Here is a 22,124-nt window from a genome sequence, read left to right as displayed (position 1 = left end):
ATTGACACATAGCCCCACAAACCATTTGCGGAAACGTACCTTCTTCAGTTACAAAAACACATGTTTGGAAACACTGACCGGGATTACGTCATCACACACAGGCTACATCCACCTGGAAGTAAATGGATGCAAGAGCTTTCGTGCATCGGTCACACATTTATATCGAAAAATAGATGATTTACCGGCAAACTTCAATGAACGATGCCAGAAAACACTTCCCCGAACTTCCAGAAGTATAAAGAAACTGCATTCTGTGAGTAATTTCTCCTGTAAATTTGATGAAATCCGTCTGTCCCTTACGAGAAATTTACCCGTGTTTCTCCACATTTCACTGAAAATTCTGGCGATTACCCTCTCCATAATAATCCGCCATTTTGAGAGAGACAGGCCATATTTTAATTCATATGTATCGGTTTCAATTTTCAACCATAACCACCTTATAGCGCTCAACAAGTGCTTACATTACACCGAATTTAATAAAAAAAAATCATCACATTTCAAGCCATTTTCTCATCATTTCAGAACAAAATAAAAAGTAGTTCAGATGAAGAAATACTTTTCGTTTCACACTAATATTTTATAAAGGAGACATGAAGAATGAAAATGCTCATAAGTTACTGGACATGTTATAAACTTTAAAATTACATACGCAATCTTAGCATGGTGTAAATTGAGTTAGCGTTAAAAATTCAAACTCTTTCACTAGTAACTCGGCAATGCTCATTGTTAGTATTTTTTATAGTTTATATTCGGATATTTTGCAGCTATAGGTACTATAAAGGTTCATTGTATTTCGACCATAACCTCGACAAAATTAATAACAAATTATATATAACATCTTCTGACGTAAATTATCTATCATCCAAGATAGGAAGATGACCTAGAATAATCGATTACCTAATTATGATAAGGAATTCTTTCTCTCTAAGTTCACCAGATTAATTCAAGCTACACACAATACAACATTATTGTCTACTCATTAATTAATTACCTGAACAGGGCTCAAAGAAAAGCCTCAGATTTTCTATGAACAATTTATTCTAAGAACAATGTGGTATCCTAATCCGAGATTTAAATGGTTTACGTCAAATTATGTGACTAATCTGCACTAATGTACAGATTTATGTTCTATTCAAATGATTGTTAGTTTGTAGTTCTAGTGGGGAATCGAATCTTGCAACCATTCGATTACGACGTGACTACTCAAACTTGAATCAACTGAAAAAATCGAGTTATTATTTCATAAAGTTGGTAGGATAAGCTACGCGAGATTCTAAGAAAATTAAGACTGACTATCTGTGTAATATGACATGGAATATGCTATGGAATCAAATGGCTCTAAAATTGCTTTACTTTGGTCGTTAGATTTCCCCGTCGTAGCAGAAATTGGTTTATTATTCAAAAGAAAAATGACAAGGGAAATGCTTTAGTTTAAAGCGAGCATAAAAAACCCATGGGTACATGTGACGTCAGAGTATTCATCACATACTTTTGAGTATTCTATACTGTCGGTCTTATTCATCTTCGTTCTGTTTGTATTTCTTTAATTTCTTATGTGATGCAGGTATATCGAGTCCAACCCATTTCTGCTGCTACTGTACTAACAACATTCGCACATATTTTGTAAATTTTCGTATACAATCTGCTTTGATCACGTAGTAGCGGTGCGTCTAATTACGTTGAAAATAAAATTATTCATAATCAGTGATAAAATCAGTGGGTAGCCCGGGGAAAGATCTCCCCGGAATGTTCAATAACCTGAGAGCATTCGGACAATAGCTAAGAAATCTGGCAACATTGTTCACTTGTGCTTTCTTTCATTTACACGACACCTACCACCACTTTTCTCTAGTATGCGCGACATTTCTGGTTGTACACGCCACATCTCCTGATTACCCTCCTGTATGTGGTAGAGTCGAATTATTTTCGGAACATCTTTGGCAGTTATGCATTTGAAGCTTCGGGACGAGTCACAATTCTCGAAGCAGCCAATCAACCAAGCGAGCCGCTGACGTCATCTCAACCCAGAACCTATCCCTAAGCACCTTACTCAGGTTCTATACGCCCACTAGGCTCGCTAGACAGACTCGCGCAGTCCGCTGCAGATGTTCCGAAAGTAATTCGACTCTACCAATAGGAACGTGACAACAGACAATTGGTATACTTCTTGCGAAACAGCCGATGAATTGACCAAGAAGAAAGAATTCGCCCTTGTGGGTACGATAACGAGAAATTAAGCTGAAATCCCTCAAGGAGCTTTTGAATGGAAAACATCCTGTTGGATCGTCATTATTCGCCTAACCTGACAGAATGTTGGTATCACACATTCCAAAGCCCAACAAGAATGTTATATTATTGTCATCCATGCACTCTACCGGCGATATTGATCCTGAGACAGAAAAAACTGAAATACTTTTATTTTATAAGATGACCAAAGGTGGAGTGGATGTTTTTTGACAAACTACGTCAGGCAAAAACAACCGCACGTAAAATCAAACGTTGGCCATGAAGGCATTTTTTTGGGATGTTGCATGCAGCAGCTGCGAATGCGTACGTTGTCTACAAGCTAAATGGAGCTCACGAATCAGACACATCTTCAACTACGTTAACATCTGACCTCGTTGACAGGATCACGGCACATTTCCTACTAATAGAAGGGAATGTTCCATCATATTATATTTTCCCACTCGAACAAAACAAAAGACAACTAGTCAGCGTCTCAAAGAGCTTTCGTATTTTACAACAGATGTATAGGCAGTTAAATTTCGATGTTAGCGCAGCGCTAAAATGTCCGTACCAACGGCGGGTTAATAAAGGCCGATAGTTCACCAAAGTTTTCCTTTCGGCGTTAAATTATATTTTACATCAACTATATCATATGTTTATGCACTGCAACTGCAGACAGAAAATGTTAATCACTAGAAAAGTAGAAAGTGAATGAACAAATTAAAGGAAAACCTTCATTAGCTGAATAGTTAAATTCGTTGATTACGTCGCCGAAGGTAGATGACAACTGGAAAAAGGGTTGGCTTCTCGAGCCATGTATTGTTTTGAAGTAAAGATTTTCTACCATACTTTAGATACTCTAGTAAATCAAGTAAACAATAGATTTCAGAGTATGAAACAAATCAAAGAAGCTTCACCTTTTTAAGTCCCACTGACCTAACGGAACGCAATGACAGACAGTGGAGTCCACTACTAATTTCTTGGAGAAATATGAAAATGGTGTATCTTGCACTGTAGCAACAGAAACTGTTAGTTTTCGGAATGTAGAGTCAACTGAAAAGAAGAAACATGTCGAACACCAGCGAAGTTTCAAAATTCCTCTTGATAGAAAACAAAATTCTGGCTAGTAGCAGCATTCCTGACGTATGCAATGCTTATAGATTGATTCCTTTCATGTGCGAGCCATAGGCTGTACGCACTACATCACATTTGAATTTTTCCTCTTATATATATATATATATAATTTTACATTGAATTTATCTCTTATGCTATCTCTTAGTTTCTCCTGTATACACATTATTTCTCCTCCCCTACCACCACATTCACTTCACTCGTTCTTCTTCCATTCTTTCTGCCTTCTTCCTCGCCTCACTTCTCGTTTCCTTCACTTTCACCAAAAACACTTCCACTTTCTCCAGCTTTTCCACACTTGCTACACTCTGTTCCACAACTATATACTGCATTTGACCCTACCTGTGACGTCTTCGTCACAGCTGAGAACTAGTTTTCCAAGCTAAAATTGAACAAATATTGCTTGAGAGCACAGTGACAAGAGTGACATTGAGTGGACTGGCGCTGTTAATTTAACGTAGAATGTTCTTTTTTCTGGCTTTTTCGTAATAAGCTCTGATTCGGTCACCTTTATAATGTAATGTTAAAATAATGAACTAATTTACATTATCGTCCGCTCTGATAACAACAAATTAAAAAAAATAGGATGGGTCAGGATACGCTTTAAGCTTTAATGAAGGTATCAACTGAAGGGGACGAGGAACCCACAGATAATGTCATTGTTGATGTCATCCACAAATAAGCGTATGTTGTAAGAATATTGGATGTATTAGTTTCTTGTAAATGTAAGTTTTTGCATGCTACAATATTTTATATTGATTCTCATAATCTCATTCTTAAAATGAGTTAATTAGGATGTGATTATACTTAGTTTAGTTAGGAATAAAAGGAAATTTAAAAATATAAGTGTGATAATATGATGCCTATGTCATTTCCCCGTGAAGCTTGATACTCCCTCAACCCTCGCCCCGGACGAATGTGGCTGTATTGAACACTGATCAAAATCCACGAGTCATTGCGATCGATATTGAACGCGACTATGATTCATCCTGCCTAATCTAAGGTTCCATTAATCGCAAATATTGATGATCTAATAGAATTCCAGGAGAATTTGAAGGAAAAGCTAGTCCCTGTTAGAAAGCATTCAGACCTACGTGACAAATGACAAACGGATCAGTTCAAGTAGAAGCTTGCGTCACTCCTTACGAAAGAATACACTTTTATTTCTGAAGGTTCTGGCTGAAACTCCCCTAAACTTGATATAAAAATCACACTTTGATGCCAATTTTAATGAATATTAAACCATCTTAACATGTGTTCATGATGAATGTCACTATTCTTACCTTATCGAAGCGTTGTCGTATGAAGTGCCCCAAGAACGTGGAACAACTATTTGTACATCAGCTATGTACACATGGTGTTCTGAAGCTGTGTAAAGGGTCTGTGATGTCTGTTGTATCAGAACCTGGGAAGAACATGAATATTGATTTATTTTGCCATGAATATATAAACATATAAATAGTTATGTAATGAAACCTGCATAAAGTATTTATTTATTATGATATGTAATTCTCATCAATTTATTTGTAGATAATCTCTATGTCAATAGTTTGAAAATAAACTGATTATACCCATGGAACACAATGAGATTACATAGTAATTTATATATGAAGATTAAGTTCAGAAAAGGTTAATTATGTGTTTAAATAAATAGTGCAACCTCTTTGCAGGTTCTTGTATATTTCAAGATAATTACTGCTAATACCAATATATAAACTTTTAAATGGATATAATATAATAATTTGGAAGGAATGAGTTATTCCGTACACTCGCAAACTTTCACAGGCCGTAAAGAACACAAAAGCGAATAACTTTTGGTAATAATATTTTGCTTAATGAGCACCTTTTGCTCGTTTACCCAAAAGTTGTTTTCTTCAAAATTTGTACATATACTCGTAGTTTCTTTGAAAGTGGAAACTTCTGAATTAAAACGAATAAAAGATGGCATGCCTGCTTTAAATGATAAAAATAAATTTATAACTTGCAATGGTTTATTCTTTCGAAAACAATGTGAGGTTTCATGTATATAATTATAATAAATTTTTCAGGTAGTTCCAAGTCAATCATGCAAAGAGATGAAACTTCAATAAAATTTGGTACATGGCTTTTCCTTACTATGAATATTGAATCGAGCTAGGAATTTACAGTCCTTCAAAACTTCCCAACACTTGGTGTATTTGTTGTGTAATGGTATAGACTAGATTTCAACCTTTGGTTTTGGTCAACAATTCGTAACGTTCTCCTAGGAAGGGGGATCCATTTTATTTCAAAATAAAATTCTGAAATTCTCTGTCGCTATTCAGGATTACTTGAAGGTTAGAAATACCACATGCAAAGTGCAATTAAACGGCTTCAAATGAATGAATTCGCATTAAAAACTTGAAAGTGTGTTTTGAAAAATACCCTCGAAACCTTTTTTTTTAAAAAAAAATAATTGATGTAAGTGTCCCTGGGAACAGCAACTTTTTTATTCGAAAAAGATTGATTGATTTGCTTTATTTTACTTCGCTTTTTGTGCCATTTTTGACTAATTTTCGAAGATGGGGATGAGTGATGATGTGATTAAATTGATGAATGGACACTCACAAATATCCATGCCCAGGCCTGGATTCGAAACCGGGATCCCCGGCTTCGTGGCGCGATTTGCTAATCACTCCGCCACGGGGCCGGCTTATTCGAAAAATAAACAGTACAGGTTCTTATATATGTCTAAACGTTGTTCTTTATATGGGAAGTGTTTAAAGGGTCCAAACCCCTTTCATTGGTTTAGTAAACATTTTCCACCAATTGTATAATCTAATAAACAATGCTTCAAAATTAATCAAAGCACTATTATTTGAGAAGGCTTTGAAAGTTATGTTGACACCACACGCACGCAAGTTTTACAAATACAAGCCCATCTTTAATAAAGTTAAATGTAAAGATAATATTTTTACCGCCGGTACAATCAAGCATTTCAAGCAAATGTTTTCATCCAAATTATTTACAGAGAAAATTGTATTGGTTATAATATTAAAGTGTTTATTAATACATAGTACTAATTATTTCATAACTATTAAAAGTGTACCATGCTTGGGCTGCTATGAGTGAACCACATCAATATTATTTCTGTATATATACTGCCATGTGTCTGAAGATACCATATTTACCAAATAATCAGCAAAATCTGACAATTCATTTAGTCACCCCAGCTACACTACATATATACTTCAGAGGCAGGCAGAGAACACTCACATGTAAGATAACACCCTATTGTATAATAATCTTGAAAGTACTCTACCTGTAATTCCTGTAATAGGGTATCACTTGCAGCGATGTTTTCCGAAATTGCAACAACAAGTCCTGTGTATCCATTATTTTCATTCAGACTCAAGCCACTGCACAATGTCAATGTCCACAAGCACCAAAGTAAATACTGCTGAAGCCACATCGTTGCACACTTGAAGACAAACCGTGGTACCAGATACAAGCACAATTTATCTCAAGTGACATCGACCATTTTTCAATTTCTACCCCACATGTGTGTGCCGAGAGCGCAAATGCACCAGCAGGTTGCTGGCATGACTCCCGATTCGAACTAGCAAAAAACTCTTATCATTTCTTATCTCACTTATCAGTGAGCACCAAACTAAGTATGCATTATTATTTCAAACAAGACTCGTTATCAATTTTGAGATAGAATATGTATCATCAGGTCTGCTGGTGTCCTTTTCCAACCGTCTTTTCCCCTTGATTATCACAAAAAATAGAATTGAAAATGATATCAGACTAAGGAAGGGAATGGGAACAGATCAATATGTTTTCTGATGTTATAAAAGCATTCCAGCGCTGATAAGACCATGTTCTGATACTTCAAGGTGATCATGAAAGATAACGGATCTTTTTTGTCCATTTAGGAAAATGTATTTATCATATTCATGGTCCCGCTAAAATTCGTCATTTCCCCAGTTCCCCAACTTTGCTTGGGATGATTGATTGATTTGCTTTATTTTACTTCGCTTTTTATGCCACTTTTGGCTAATTTGCGAAGATGGGGATAGGTGATGACGTGATAAGATTGATGAATGGACACTCACAAACATCCATGCCCAGGGCGGGATTCGAACCCGGGACTCCTGGCGTCGTAACGCGATGTGCTAACCACTCCGCTTGGAAACGAACCCTTATTAATTAATGGGGCTTCCCCGATGACGTAGTGGTAATGTCGCCGCATTGTAATCAAGGGGTTCCGGGTTCGATACCCTTTGGAGGCACATAGTGGTTCGGATCCCACTTTAAACTCTAGGTTCCATCTCGATTAGCCTATTTGTGCATAAAGTGAACTTATAACAAAAACCTCTTCTTCTTCATGCTCTTTCAGTTCTGGGTAACCAAAGCCCGTTCTGCGACTACAGAAATTGATCATTCCAAACGCTATATTGTCTTCCTAAATTTATTTTTCCTTTTGGCCTGTAATTTAATAAGTCTCGAGGCAAGCGACAATCTGGCATACTCAGAACATGTTCATTCCACTATAACTGATATTTTATAATATCGTCCACGATTCCTTGGACCTTCCATTTTTTTCGGATTTCTTCACTTCTAATTTTGTCACGTAAGGTTACGTCACGCAAAGACCGCAAAAATCTCATTTGTGAACAATTTATTCTAGTTTCATCATGTCGACGAAGAGTCCAACATTCGCTACGATATAGAAGAGTCGTTTTGAAATTATGCTGTGGTATCAAATTTGAATTTCTTTTCTCATTTGTTTTCCAAAATTTATTTTCAGAATTCCATTTAATCTATTATATTTTATTAAATTTTTCTCAACATTTTTTTGGTCTTCGAACTGTAAAATATGACTTCCCAAAAATACAAAGTCAACTATTTTATCGTTTTGAGTTTAACAAAAACTCAAAACTCATTAATTAATGTAACCCTTCGAAGCGACACGACAAGCTCAACGTTGTCTAAAATGGAAATAGGGTAGAATTTGACGAGATACACGATGGTAAGCTTAATTCTATCGTCACTTAAATCATTCTCACATAATTGGTCATTTTGTGTCGTGGGCCAATAGTTTGAAACCACCCCTTTGAATGACAGACGGGCTGATTCAAAGCAATCCAATGTCGTAAAACATGATGTGTGTGAGGAGTAAAACCATCCAAGCCATGCTACCAAGGTGGCCGCCATCTTGAATTCCGCCATCTTTGAGTCAACGCCAAAACGTAAACGAGTTGTAAGTTTCAAAGTACAGCGTGTTTCAAAAAGAATATACGTATTTCGCATGCATATATTTATTAAACTTTAAGACATACGAAGATGAAACTTGACACACATACTTACGAACCTCTCAAGTTCAGATTACAGATGTTCAATATGTCCTCCAGCAGTGACACGAACAATATCACATCGATACTCAAATTCCTCCCATACTCGGGCAAGCATGTCCTTCGTCACTGATGTTACGGCAGTACGGGTCCAGTTCTTCAACTCTTCCAGGTTCTGTGGGACTGGTGGTACATAAACATTGTCTTTAATGAAACCCCACAGGAAGAAGTCACAGGGTGTCAAGTCCGGTGACCGTGGAGCCCAGCTGATACATGCTAAGTCGCCAGCTCCTTGACGACCAATCCAACGGTTCGGTAGAGTTTCATTCAGATAATCACGCACTTGTTGAAAAATGAAGTTGTCTTCGTGCAGCCTCGGAAACAACCAGTTTTGTAACATAGAGAGATACTGCTGACCGTTAACCGTGTTTCCATCAAAGAAGAATGGGCCGTAAACAGACGATCGGGATATCGCGCAAAACACATTCACTTTGGGCGAATCTCGTACATGTTCAATGAATGCATGTGCGTTCTGTAGGCCCCAAATGCGAACATTATGTTTGTTTACCTGACCACTGACATGAAACGCAGCTTCATCACTAAACACGATGCGTTATGCGAAAGTGTTGTCATTGTCAATAGCATTAAGAATCTCGTTACAAAATGCCACACGTTTGCGTTTGTCATCAGGACGCAGAGCTTGTAATAGCTCTACCTTGTACGGCTTCATAACCAGTCGACGTCTCAAAACACGCCAAATTGTTGTTGTAGGAAGTTGTAACTCCCGACTGGCACGACGAGTTGATTTTGAAGGGCTACGTTGGAAAGCAGTTTGAATTCGTGCAACATTTTCTTCAGGAACACAAGGGTGGCCAGGACTCTTTCCTTTACATACACATCCTGTATCTACAAACTGTCGATACCATCTGCGAATGTTCCACCCATTCGGAGGATCAATTTGGTACCTCAACCTGAAACGTCTTTGCACTCTAATCACGGAATTGCACTTCGCAAACTCGAGAACACAAAATAATTTCTGCTGCGGAGTAGCCATTTCAAACAACTGACGGTTACCAAGCAAAACAGAACACAACTGACATCTAGCGGCTGTTATATAAACTAGACTATGTATTCGTTTCTCTAATAGCCGAGCCGGGGCGCAGCGATCGATAGTTTGGACAAAATAATACTTTGTAATACGTATATTCTTTTTGAAACACGCTGTTTTAACTGATATATAAAAAGCAAAAATAATTTCAACTAGCATTGATTAAGGCTTTAGTTATTTCTAATTATGACTAGTCAAAACTAATTTTGCTAAATGGTATCCGACAATACTTATTTTTCACCATAAAAAGCTAGATTTCGCTGTTATCTCTTTAAACCAAATTTTAAGTAATTAAAATTAGTTTTAATTAAATTCTAGCTTAACACAAATACGGGTAACGACAAGTATTGTATGCAATTAAATCTATTATGATTAGATGGCATTGTAATGATGAGAAAGATAAAGTTCCCATTCATTTGTTATAATGAAATTCATGTAATATAATTATAATAGCTATCCACGAGGGAGAATTAATAAATTATGTTTCAAAGGTGTGGTTATGAATATATTTTATTGATCATATTATCAGGCACATATACATAAAATTGAAACAATGTAAGGTATGTATTTTGTGAAAGATAAATATTATTAAAGTTACCATAATACTAAGACTATGTGTAGGACAAATGATTTTCGTGGTCATTTTTGTTTCAGGTGTAGTTGAGGTGTACAGTTCCGTAGGTCATTGGAGAGGGCTCGGACTGAAAAAAACAACAACAATTATTAATGAAATTCTTCAGTACATGAATCCAAACATTACAACTCTTTACGATGAATTTCGATTACATTTCGGAGATTGCAAATTGGCAACTCCAGTGAGAACAATAAGACTGTGCAAATGAAATAATGGATAACAAATACAATTAGTTCAAAAGCCAACTTTTGATTCTGATTGTACGAAAAGCTAGTATGTAACATAACATTGTTGTTAATGTTAACTTTTAAATATAAAACTAATTGAGTGGTTCTGGTTGTTCATAGCTTTATCCAATCACCGATCTTGGAGAATAAACTCATAAATTTACTTCATTTGTAGATAGTTTAGACTTCTTCACTGTTGACCAATCTCTGGCCTGATTTTTTTAACGCGAAAGGAGACGCCAAAATGTCCCTTTCTTATGACAATGACTCGTCGGCATAGAATTGCTGCAACAATAGCTTCTCTATTATTACTATGAACTATGGCATTATTTGGTAGAAATTATTTCACATTTCAATCAACGCGGTAAGGCCTACTATTCTATACAAGAAAGAATTCCAAAGGAATGTTGGTTTAAACAGATTCAACTCTGCCGGAGTTCCCTCACAACTACAGGGTGTCCCACGAACGGCGCAACTGGGAATTAAGAGTGGCGTTTCTTTGTAACCGAAACCTGTACATACATAATTCATACACCAAATGCTAGCCCTGTCCAAGTAGATATTTTTAAACATAGAAACAACAAACGGGGTGCAGTGTTGTTCATGATTACCCTTTTAAATCAGAGCCACATTGTGATATCAACAATAATAATGTTATTTACCATTCTCATGATTCCAGGTTTTCAGAATTAACTGTTACAAAAACTACAAATCCTGTTAAAATTGCCTAACATTATTATTTCACTCATTTTCCTTCCTTTATTTCTCACAACCGACAACTTTGTTTTCACTTTACAAAGAGGTCTACAACGCGCCTTCTCCGCTTTTTATTCAGATTTTTCCCCCAACCCGTGTACAAGTTGACAATATTTATATATTTTTGGAGAGCTTATGAAACGAGGAAGTTTTTTCCGTAATTTTTACGCAAAGTGTGTTACCATTTTTTTGAGTAATCCTCTTCGATTTAAACGATAATTTCCAAATTTCTTCGTGACGTGTGCACCAATGACTGTTTCTTTCTTTGAGTATGGGAATTATGGGCATGAATTTTTTCCCCAGTAGTCACTCATTCGTCAGCTGTTAGCAACGTGTCGATTAAGTGTCCAGGGTGTAGTAGTTTTTCACAATTATTAGTTTTTTGGTCGCAAGTCGGAATATTTCAGGAAAATCTACAATCTGCAATAACTCGAAACCCATTGATTTTCGACCCCCGGTGCATAGGGTCAAATTTGTTGCAAATGTGCTCTAGTATTACCCCTTTCCAGGAATAGGTCGAATTACCAATCACCCTGTATATAAAAGTCATCTATGATTTTCATGGCTTCTGCATAATTTCTGACACTGCATTGTGCAACGTTCAACTTGAAATGTAATGGAAATATTATTTCTCTTTTTTAACTTGACTTTTAGAATACCCTGTACGAGAGAAAACTAATATGAGGCAACATTTGCTTCATTTTTTTAACTATAAGAATTACGTTGTTGTTTAATATATTATTCCACAAATATTGTGAGGAGTAAAAAATAGACGTATGTTGTTAATTTGACTTTCTAATCACCCTGTACAAGGAAAACTGACCATGCTGATTGAACGAACTTTATATACTGAATGTTTGCTTGCGGATGTTGTTTAGCACAGCCTACATGTCCATGTACAACGAAAGTCACAATAAATATCGCATATAGACCTATGCGTCAATGTTATTTCTTGAACACAGACAAAAAGTGTGACGTGACACCCATTTTTTTACCTGATTTTTTGATTCAGCGGGTCGGAATTATTTAAGAATACCTATCAGCGTAACTTGTACAAAAAGGAAAAAAAGTTAAAATTTGTTGGCTAGTGACTTACATGTATTTCCAGTTCGCTTTATAACATCGCTATCTCTATGAACAAACGCAGGCGTTATGTGAATATATTCTCCTCGTTCTCCACACGGACGCACTTGTTGTGTGTATGGGATGTCCCCGTACAAAGGATTCTGCACGTCTATTCTGATATCGGCATCTTCAAAGCTGCAAAAGAAGATGAAGAAGACAATAACAACTCCTGGTAATTTTGTCACAAAGATCCACAATAATATGTGATAGAAGAAATGGAATTGTATTGCATTGTATCAGTGACGTATTGCAAATATTAGACCCGGTTTACGGCAACATTTCTTACTTATTGTTGGGGAAACGATTTTAAAGTGAAAAATTATGGTCGGGATAGGGAAAAAAAGATGCTCTCTTTTTCTGCGGGTTCTGTATATAATGAGCGCGGACCGCAGAGAGAACGGTGGTTCTGCCGAATAGGTCTTGTTGAAGTTTGTGTTTTCTCTCGCGGGTTTTGCTACATTATCTTGGGAACTATTGGATCTGCAATGATTATATTATACTATTTTACGGCTCTCGTTCTGCTCTACAAAATGAGACTGTGGGATTTTATGTAGCTGCTTAAGAGTAAGAATCATTTATTTTTCTGTCCCAATTTTTATTAACAAAACGTGAAAGAAAGGGAAGAGGAAAGATGCTGAAGCATCAAAGAGGGGCTGAAAAGGGGATGAATGTGCTAATCTCACGAAAATGTGCAGCAAAGTGTGTTCATTCCACTTCATTCCATGTCCTTAAATACATGTCTCAAACGATCTGTATGAAAACCCGGAATGATCAGTCTGTATGTTCTTTAAATAATTTACTTAATTTCTGATTTAGAAGATTGTTTTAATAGTTTGCATAATACAGTAAAACCTCGTTAATTCGGGCCCCGATAAGCCGGCCTTGGCTTAATCCGGACAGGCAAAAGGCCAAAAAAAGGCAGAATGCAAGGTTTTAAATGTGGCTAGAAGTCAACAAGAGAACTTCCCAAAGAAAAGGCAGTCAACCACTGATGAAATTCTGTTTCCCGCAGACTTTGTACTGTACTGTATAGTGTATTTAGGCCTATGCGCTTTAAATACACCATAATAAACGTGTTTTGTTGCTATAAACGTAGTTTTTATGCACGTTCTACTGTTCTTTCAGGTTATTTCAGTTAATCCGGACTTTCGTTAAACAGGTCAACTTACTCCCCCCCCCCCCGCATTCGTCCGGATTAACAAGGTTTTACTGTACATAGTGAGCAATTAGCCAGACACTATAGTGAAATGTATAGAAAGGCATGAAAAACCGATGGTATACACGGTAACATGGATAATACGCCACTGCATTGTATTCCTTATTTCATTCACTTCATATAATCGTCACATAACCTTCGCCTATTGATGTAGTATAAAAGCAAGCAACATATTAGTTAACATTAAATGTATATGCTTCATTATTCCTGTGATCCGGTTAGACTGAATCTCCAAATATTGCCATATTCGAAAAGAATTTTCAATGCTTCAATAAAAAATATACCAACAAGTTTACTCAAAACTAGTAGGACATTAAGGTTAAAATGTAAAAGTATATTTAGTTAAGGTTGACATAACAGTTATGCAGTTGGTTTGAAGTATTCAGAAATAAAAAAAATGGCCAACTATAAATTTCTATCATAGTCTAATCTGTCTTTGATTGTGCACAAATTATATTTTGGTGCCAAATGTTTAATTTTTATCTGTAGTCATTGTGAAGCTGAATGTTGTAACCTACCTTATTGGTACGCTTTCGTATGTAGTGGCCCAAGATCGTGGAACAACTATTTGTACTTCAGCTATGAACACTTTTTCATCTGAAGCCTCGTAAAGGATTGCCGAGGTCTGTTGTATCAAATCCTGTGAAGGTAAGGTCATAATTTTAAATTATCGTTTGATTTTTTGTAAAAAATAAAGTTTTAACTTTGTGCTGCATGCTATTTTAATACGAACTTTAAATAAATATATATTTTATTAACATAAATTATGTTTTAGGTTTACTTCGTACTTGTCAGTTCTTTATCTTCGATGTCTACCTTTCGCTTTTCACTTTCTTTCACCGTGCTAGTCTCATTTTGTATTCACTTCGTATATATTTTCCCTTTCTCCATTCTCTTCAACTTTACTTGTTTCTTTCTCTTTGCCACTTTCTTTCGTTCTCTTTCTTTTCATCCTTTACTTTTCTTACTCTGTGTTTTCCTTGCTCTACCTATTCTATACTTTTCTCTCTCTTTTCCTTCACTTACTTTCACTCTCTTTGTCCCTATCCGCTTCATTCTTTATATCTCTTTTCATATTTGGCTTCCTTTATTCTTTGCTTTCTTTGCTCTCTCTATTCTATACCTCAATCTCTCCTATCCTTAACTTAGTTTCATTCCCCTTGTCTCTATCCTTTTCATTCTTTATGTTTCCTTTCCCCTTTGGCTCTTCTTACTCTGTGTTTTCCTTGCTGTTCCTATTCTATACCTCTCTCTTATTTCCTTCACTTAAGTTTCATTCTCTTTGTCTCTGGCCTCTTCATTCGTTATACTGTATCTCTTTTCCTCTTTTATTTTCTTACTCTGTTTCCCTTGTCTCCATATTCTGTACCTCTTTCTTTCCCTCGCACTATCTCTGTCTTTCCTTTCATTTTCTCTCACTGTATGCATCTCGTTCCCTCCTAACTCTGTGCCTAATAACTAGGGAACGGATATTTTGGTAAAAAAACCTATTTTATGCACTAAAGATAAAATTATGCATTTTTATGTTAAATAAGATTTCGCAGATTACATTACTACAATATGGCCACCCCTACCGAGTTTGGCCGAGTTCAGAAGCAACTGAAAAAAAAAATTATCTGGAGTTCCTGTCTGTAAATCTAAGCTTTTTGTGTGGCCTTGAGAATAGCGTGTACAAAGGTGTTTTGTTCCTCGCTGTACTCATAACATAGCCAGCCTTTCCCTAGGACAAGTTGCACGAGAGTTTCTGTATCCGCATCAGAGCACCAAGGCCTCGGGGAGAATCATTAAAGATTGCATCCAAAGGATTTGAACCCAGAAAGGAAAAGAAACATGCCAAACGAATTTCACCAAAACCAGACAGAATTACACACACATCTAGAACTCTTAACATACCCAATTCTATTAAATACTGTTCTTCTATCACCTTCATCTTTCATAACCTTGCTATCTTGACGAATCTCAGGATTCACCTCTCCTGGGGCTTCCAGAATAGTCAATATTAACGCTCTCTCAGCATACCCTACCTCAAGACACTCACACAACATATATACCCCTTATATCAGACACTGCTATCAAATAATCTTGAGTCTCCCTTCACACACTTGCACATAAAAAACTACACACACATAAACTCACCAAACAACAATACAACATGAGAACACGTCCTCACAACGTCACATCTACCCACTCAACTCCTAACACTATCTCAGTCAAACAGACATACTGAAACACACTACATACCTAAGAAAACGGCACAAACTTCGTAAACCGGGTTTGCTATGGATTACCGAACAACCCCGGTACTAGATCCTGTGGATTACATTGTAACTTGCAGGAATGTATCTACATGTATTCTTTGAACCAAATAAAGCCACGAGGACATTAAAAAGGGGGGAACCGATATTCCGTTGAAAGGACATTCTGGTGTTTTTAGGAACCAGACCATAAGCGCATACACTCGAATGTATGCGGGTGGAGGCGGGCACCTTCCGCGGGTCCCCCCCCTTTTCGAAAAGAAAAGTATCATATGACTGGTGTTTCAATTCCTTTGGTGATTGTGTTGAAGATATGTATAGTCCACGCGTTTGCTTCGTTAACGTCGTTAACTCAACCTTCAGCCAATGGGCGCAGCTGTCATTCTGCTCGTCTGCTCCACGTGGAGTCTCAGTCACATGACTGCGGATACGCTGTTGCCGTACTTTGCAACTTCAATGTGGAGACCGTGCTAAGGCGGAGGGACAAGGTGGCGTAGAGTAGATGTGTGGCAACATTGTGGGTTGAATGTGATTGTTGCAGCTGGTGGGCGCGCTCCGTGGACTTCAAAGCCAACCGGTCTTTAACGTACTAGGTAGGACGTCGACTATACATAATAAATGTTTTATTTTAACATAGCATCGGAGGTTGATTCCTATATAAGCCTCGTATGTGTGTGTATGTGTGAATACACACACACATCCAACTATTGAGAATTTGGGGCCACAGAAAGTGTATTGCCCCCCCACCCCTTCTCCAAAAAGTCGAAGCTTATGTTTAGGACAGTACATTGCACATCTTGATCCACGCTTGGTATTACTATTATCAGCCACCTACCTGAAAATCCCTTATCAGAGTGCTATCCCGTTCAATATTTTCTGAAATTGCAACAATCAGCCCAGTATATCCATTGTCTTCATTCAAACTCACAGAACTGCTAGCTGTGATTGTCCACAGGCACCAAAAGAAGCATTGTTGTGTCCAGAGACGCATTGTTGCACACTTGTACTCAGCAGCTTCTGTACTGACGAAGAACAAATTAGCAGGAACGATATAATATACGCTTAGGTCAGGTGATATGACAATTTTGCAACAGTCGTTACATAGAAATACAGTCAACCGCTTTCAAATGGGAAAGTGGGATTGTCATGGAATTTGTACTAGCTCTTATCCTGGTATCAGTAAATTTTATAAGTATGTATAATTTTTTCACAAGATTCATATCAAATCTATGATATTACACAATCATTCTTATTACGTATTACTGGTATCCACTCTACTCAAGTGTTTTTTTTTCAAACAATCGAGGTTAAAATTTCCTAGAGTGGCTGAATCCGGTATCAGGGTTTATATGGACTCTCCAGAAAATGGTACGGCCGGACCAAATATGGCAGGAAATATGGTTGCCCTGGACCAAATCTTACAGTAACGGGGAAAGAATATTTTGTCCATCCCCATAAAATATGATCCCTAAGGAAATCATTGACATTTAACTGCAATTTGCGAACACAAAAGGGGACAAATCACAATTTAGACGGGAGATCGAATACCAACTAACTAAGTAACTAACTAACTCCCTAGCCTTCTTAAACCCGAAGGTTCATGGCTGCAGCAACACAGGCCTTTCATCTTTCCCTATCTTGAGCAAGTTCTATATACTCTTTTCCATTCCTACCGATTTCCCTTAGGTCCATCTCAACGTTGTCCCTCCATCTTCGTCTTGGCCTGCCTACAGGTCTCTTACCATCTGGTTTCCCAACAAGAATACTGTGAACTCCTCTTTCCTCTCCCATTCGTGCCACATGGCCTGCCCACCTAAGTCGTCTTGATTTAATTATTCTAATAATATCTGGACATGAATACAAATTGTGTAGTTCTAAATTATGTAACCTTCTCCACTCACCTGTCTCCTCATCCCTTTTAGGTCCAAATATTTTCCTAAGGATCTTATTTTCAAATAAGATCGAATACCATCTCATGAAATATTGTCCTCCCTTGGAAATAATGTCGAAAGACTTTAGAAGGGGGAACGAATGTAACCCGGAGAATATGGTCCCCTTTTGAATCAGTCATAAGATCTTAGAATACCATTCGGCTGTAGTTTTTTTTTTTAAAAAATACCTACTTTCTTATGAAGATAAATCCATTGTTATTTATAATGGAGTTTGCAATAGTGCCAAGATTTGTTCTTACAGTTTACCTAATAGGTACCAACTGACCTCTGTGGCGGAGTGGTTAGCACACCGCGCTACGACGCAAGGGGTCCCGGGTTACAATCCCGGCGTGAGCATGGGTGTTCTTTGTGTGTGTTCCTTCATCACTCCCATCATCATCTTCGCGATTAGCCAAAAGTGACAGAAAAGGGAAGTAAAATAAACTGCCATATTTCAAGGGGTAAAATTCGTTCCCTATGCTCTGGTATACTGAATAGCTTTGTTTCGCAGGGGGAGGGGAGGGCATATTTTTATGGGGACATATTTTTCGCTTGTTTTAAAGTCATTCTACTTGCTTCCAAGAGGAACCAAAAGGAATTATTTTTGTTCCCCCTGGTAAGCATTCTCAACTTTGTTTCCAGTGGGGGACCATATTTCAACGGGGGGGCTGGGCGGTGGGGGCAATTTTTTATGAGGTGGTATTCCATCTCCCGTCTAAATTGTCTTATAGGGGTCCATACTGTGTTGCAAATAGCAGATAAATGTCAATTATTTTCTTAGGGGATATATTTTGTCGTGGGGGACCATATTTCCTGCGTCATTTGGTCTGGCCGGACCATTTTCTTGTCAAAAGAAGTATGACGTCACAGTCATACATTAGCCAACACATCATAAGAGTCTTGTAAATTATAAATGTAACAGGATATTGTACGAGAGATAGATAATACGATAAAATACGTTTTCGTATAGTAGATAAAGAATGTTGACAGCGTGATTATGAAATGTATGTTACTATTGTCGTGTTTCTCTACCAATATAATACTAAGAACAGGCGCGTCTCAAGATAAAATTTTCATCCGGGCGAGGTGGATTTTTGGCGCCCTATCTTTCCACCCTGGCCCCCCAACTTTCTACTCCCAAAAAAAAAAGTCTTGATAATATTACATATTTACTAAAATGAAAACTTGTTAGAGAAATTGAAGGAAATATTCTGTGTGGTACCAAATTTGTAAGCTGTCTTTGCAGGTCAAAGGCTTGAAATTAAAAAAAAATCTGGTCACTGAATGAACCTTATGCGTCAAAAAAAAAGTAGATCCTCATCGTTTTTACTTTGGAAAATACTCTTAAATTATATATATCTGTCATTGTCAGTGGCGACGATTAGGGGGGGCGAAGGTGGCAGTTGCCCCCCCCCCCACTAACTTTTTGCAACTTTTGCTCCTGCACGATGCTAAACCTTATCTGACAATACAAAGTGAACTGTCTTGCCCTTACCCCCCCCAGTTTTGGAACCCAAACGCCGCCACTGGTCATGGTTGTTACACTTGTCTTGTCACGTATGTTACGAAGGGTGTGCAAATTGAAGTTCAACACGAAATACATGAGAAAAACAGAAGTGAGAGCATCAACTCATTGGATTCATAAAATTTTATATCTTTTACAGGTGTTAAACTAATAAAAATAATGTGGGCTGACCTCCGTGGCAGAGTCGTTAGCGTAGCGGGGCTACGACGCCAGAGGTCCCGGATTCGAATCCAGGCCTTAGCACGGTGTTCTTTGTAAGTGTCCATTCATCACATCATCACCCATTCCCATCCTCGCGATTAGCCAGAAAGTGGCAGAAAATCGAAGTAAAATCAATAAAAACACATGAATAATTAAGAATTTATTAGTCCAATATTACCACTTTTCATTGATTTTGTCATCTAAATATATATATATATATATTCTATATGCAATATTGACTGTCCTTCTTGTACAGTCACGGACATTTCTGGGTTGTTACAATTCCATTGACAACTAATGGTTGTGTTACAATTCAGAAGTGTCTGTGACTGTTCAATGTAGCCAGTTGGAGCCAAGATGTCAACTCGTATACTGGGTGAAAAGATAGTAAATTTTATTGTTGAGGGTCTCCTCCAGTGTGCGAATTAACGGAGGGGATGCCGGTAATTTCCCCCCACAAAAAATGAATCCCCGACAAAAGAAAATTATTTCCATCCCTGCCAGGAATGTTTTTATCCCTCCTTAATGAAAACGGGATTGAAAGCATATCCTACACCATTTCTTAATTGAAGAATTATTCCTGTCCATTAATGATCCAGTCATCAAAGATTTCCCTGCCGAAAAGTATGGACCCTTTGTGGATTAAAGACAGACACCATTCTGGAATTGATCAACCTCACCAAGTCGAGACAACAGCAACCTGTTTTCAGCTTAGGTTTTCATGCCGTAGTGCTGGGGTGACTACTCATTGGGAATTCTGTGTGAATTTTTGGCTCCGGGAATTCTGTGTGAATTTTTGGCTCCTTGAATTCTGTGTGAAGTTTTGGCTCCGGGAATTCTGCGTGAATTTTTTGCTCCGGGAATTCTGCGTGAATTTTTGGCTCCGGGTATTCTGTGTGAATTTTTGGCTCCGGGAATTCTGCGTGAATTTTTGGCTCCGGAAATTCTGTGTGAATTTTTGGCTCCGGGAATTCTGTGTGAATTTTTGGCTCCGGGAATTCTGTGTGAAGTTCTGACTCCGGGAATTCTGCGTGTTGAGGCATTTCACAGTTTAGCTTTTCATTTTTGTTGAGGAAGAAGAAGAAAGCTGCTTGGAAAATAAAAAAAGAGTTCTCTCAATCAGTTTACTTTGTTAAGTGTCCTTTGAAGAACAATCTATCTGGCAGACGGAAGATTACTGCAAGACAGGATAAATGAAGTTGGTTACTGAAATTTGAGTCTGAAATTCTCATCCAATTAACAATTTTTCGTAGATTAGAATATAAACTGTATCATTTGTGACTTGTGTTTGAAGATGTCTGAATACGTGAAATGGCTAATTTAAACTCCTCATCTCAAATTAAATGTTTTAAATATACCGTCTATTTAAATTGAATTAGAATTTTTGGATACATTGGAATCACACAGACCCCTTAAATTGTTAATATTTGTGCATGTGTGTGTGTGGTGAGAGGCGCTAATATGTAAGACATTGAAAACCGTAAATTATACTTGAATAGAGTAGCCACATAGTTAACATGTATTAAACGTTTTTACAAGAACGTTACGTTTGAACTTGGTAATAGAAATTCGGTGTTATTAGTTCGATAGGTCCAGTGGCGGCGATTCCGTTCCAAAACTGGGGGGGACAAGGTGCCAAAACGGGGGGCAAAGAGAGTATATTTCCCTTTGTATATAAGGTTTAGCATAGTGCGGGCGCAAAAGTGGCGAAAAGTTGGGGGACAACCACCCCCTTCGCTCCTCCTAATCGCCGCCAGTGGATAGGTCTTTTTGTGTGTAAATGTTATCATAGATTTAGTGACCTAGGCTACAACCAATAGTCTGCGGTACTTAGGTTAGAACGGCAAGGAAATAGTTTAGATTACTGACTAGTAACATATATACAAACTTTCATGCCCCCCCAAAAAAACTACCTCTCAAAATGAAATAAAAAATCGCCCCCCACCCCCAAAGCAAGAAGTTTAATTCTCACAGTGGTTTTCTCTGTAGATTGTTGACGGTGTTCTCGATTCACTGGTCCACATGGGTTCTGATGTTTGGAAACTAATTGTGGTTTCTGAAACTACATTTGATGCTGATTTCAGAAGTGACCTTGTTTTTGTTGTATCATCCTCAGTTATTTAGAAATCTTCATTGTTGTATAAATCGTAATTTCTGCCCAGAAATTAGAAGTTAATAATATTCCCGATAGATGGCAGTGCACCTCTTATTACATTATATGATTAACAAAATTGCTGAAGACGCCTAGTAACAATGAATGATTCAATAAATTTGTTTCTAAGTTTTGTTATTCGATACCAACTAATGCAAATAGTACAGGTTTTAATTTATTTACCGTGTATAAGGTTACGTGATCCGAAAACCTTAGTTAAGTGTATTGTAGATATTATATATGTAAATAGCAGTAGGGAATGCAAAATATTTGATGAAGTTTTCGTCATTGTCGATAGTTCGTGCTGCGTTGTGTCGAGAGA

General features: G+C 37.4%; 2 protein-coding genes across 2 annotated transcripts in view; both read right to left on the bottom strand.

The window, feature by feature from the left end:
* LOC145999883 (calcium-activated chloride channel regulator 1-like) overlaps positions 1–6,883 on the bottom strand; it is a 37,039-nt gene extending 30,156 nt beyond the window's left edge. Inside the window, exons 1-2 of the mRNA XM_083137154.1 lie at positions 6,638–6,883; positions 4,641–4,762 (exon numbers count right to left, since the gene is read on the bottom strand). Coding sequence (XP_082993280.1) covers positions 4,641–4,762; positions 6,638–6,787 — 272 coding nt within the window. The 5' untranslated portion in view covers positions 6,788–6,883. The remainder of the gene's footprint in view (positions 1–4,640; positions 4,763–6,637) is intronic.
* A 3,396-nt stretch (positions 6,884–10,279) lies between these two features.
* Positions 10,280–17,114, bottom strand: LOC145999882 (calcium-activated chloride channel regulator family member 3-like). The gene is made up of 4 exons (XM_083137152.1): positions 16,829–17,114; positions 14,257–14,378; positions 12,494–12,657; positions 10,280–10,481 (listed from the first exon to the last, which is right to left on the bottom strand). Exons 1-4 carry the CDS (start codon positions 16,982–16,984, stop codon positions 10,420–10,422), a joined length of 504 nt encoding a protein of 167 aa, XP_082993278.1. The 5' UTR covers positions 16,985–17,114; the 3' UTR covers positions 10,280–10,419.
* Positions 17,115–22,124: the final 5,010 nt, after the last annotated feature.

Source organism: Lepisma saccharinum, chromosome 16, assembly GCF_977018435.1.
Source record: "Lepisma saccharinum chromosome 16, izLepSacc3.1, whole genome shotgun sequence".
Taxonomy (NCBI): Eukaryota; Metazoa; Arthropoda; class Insecta; order Zygentoma; family Lepismatidae; genus Lepisma; species Lepisma saccharinum.
The sequence above is the reverse complement of the archived record's forward strand: the minus strand, read 5'-3'. Positions and strand labels throughout refer to the sequence as shown.

What these genes read in the sequence shown, in the direction of transcription:
- LOC145999882 (XM_083137152.1), bottom strand. Translation starts at nt 16,984, where the DNA reads ATGCGTCTCTGGACACAACAATGCTTCTTTTGGTGCCTGTGGACAATC. An exon ending in CTCTGATAAGGGATTTTCAG is followed by an intron (nt 14,379 to 16,828) that starts GTAGGTGGCTGA and finishes TTACCTTCACAG; the next exon opens with GATTTGATACAACAGACCTC. An exon ending in AAAGCGAACTGGAAATACAT is followed by an intron (nt 10,482 to 12,493) that starts GTAAGTCACTAG and finishes TGTTTTTTTCAG; the next exon opens with TCCGAGCCCTCTCCAATGAC.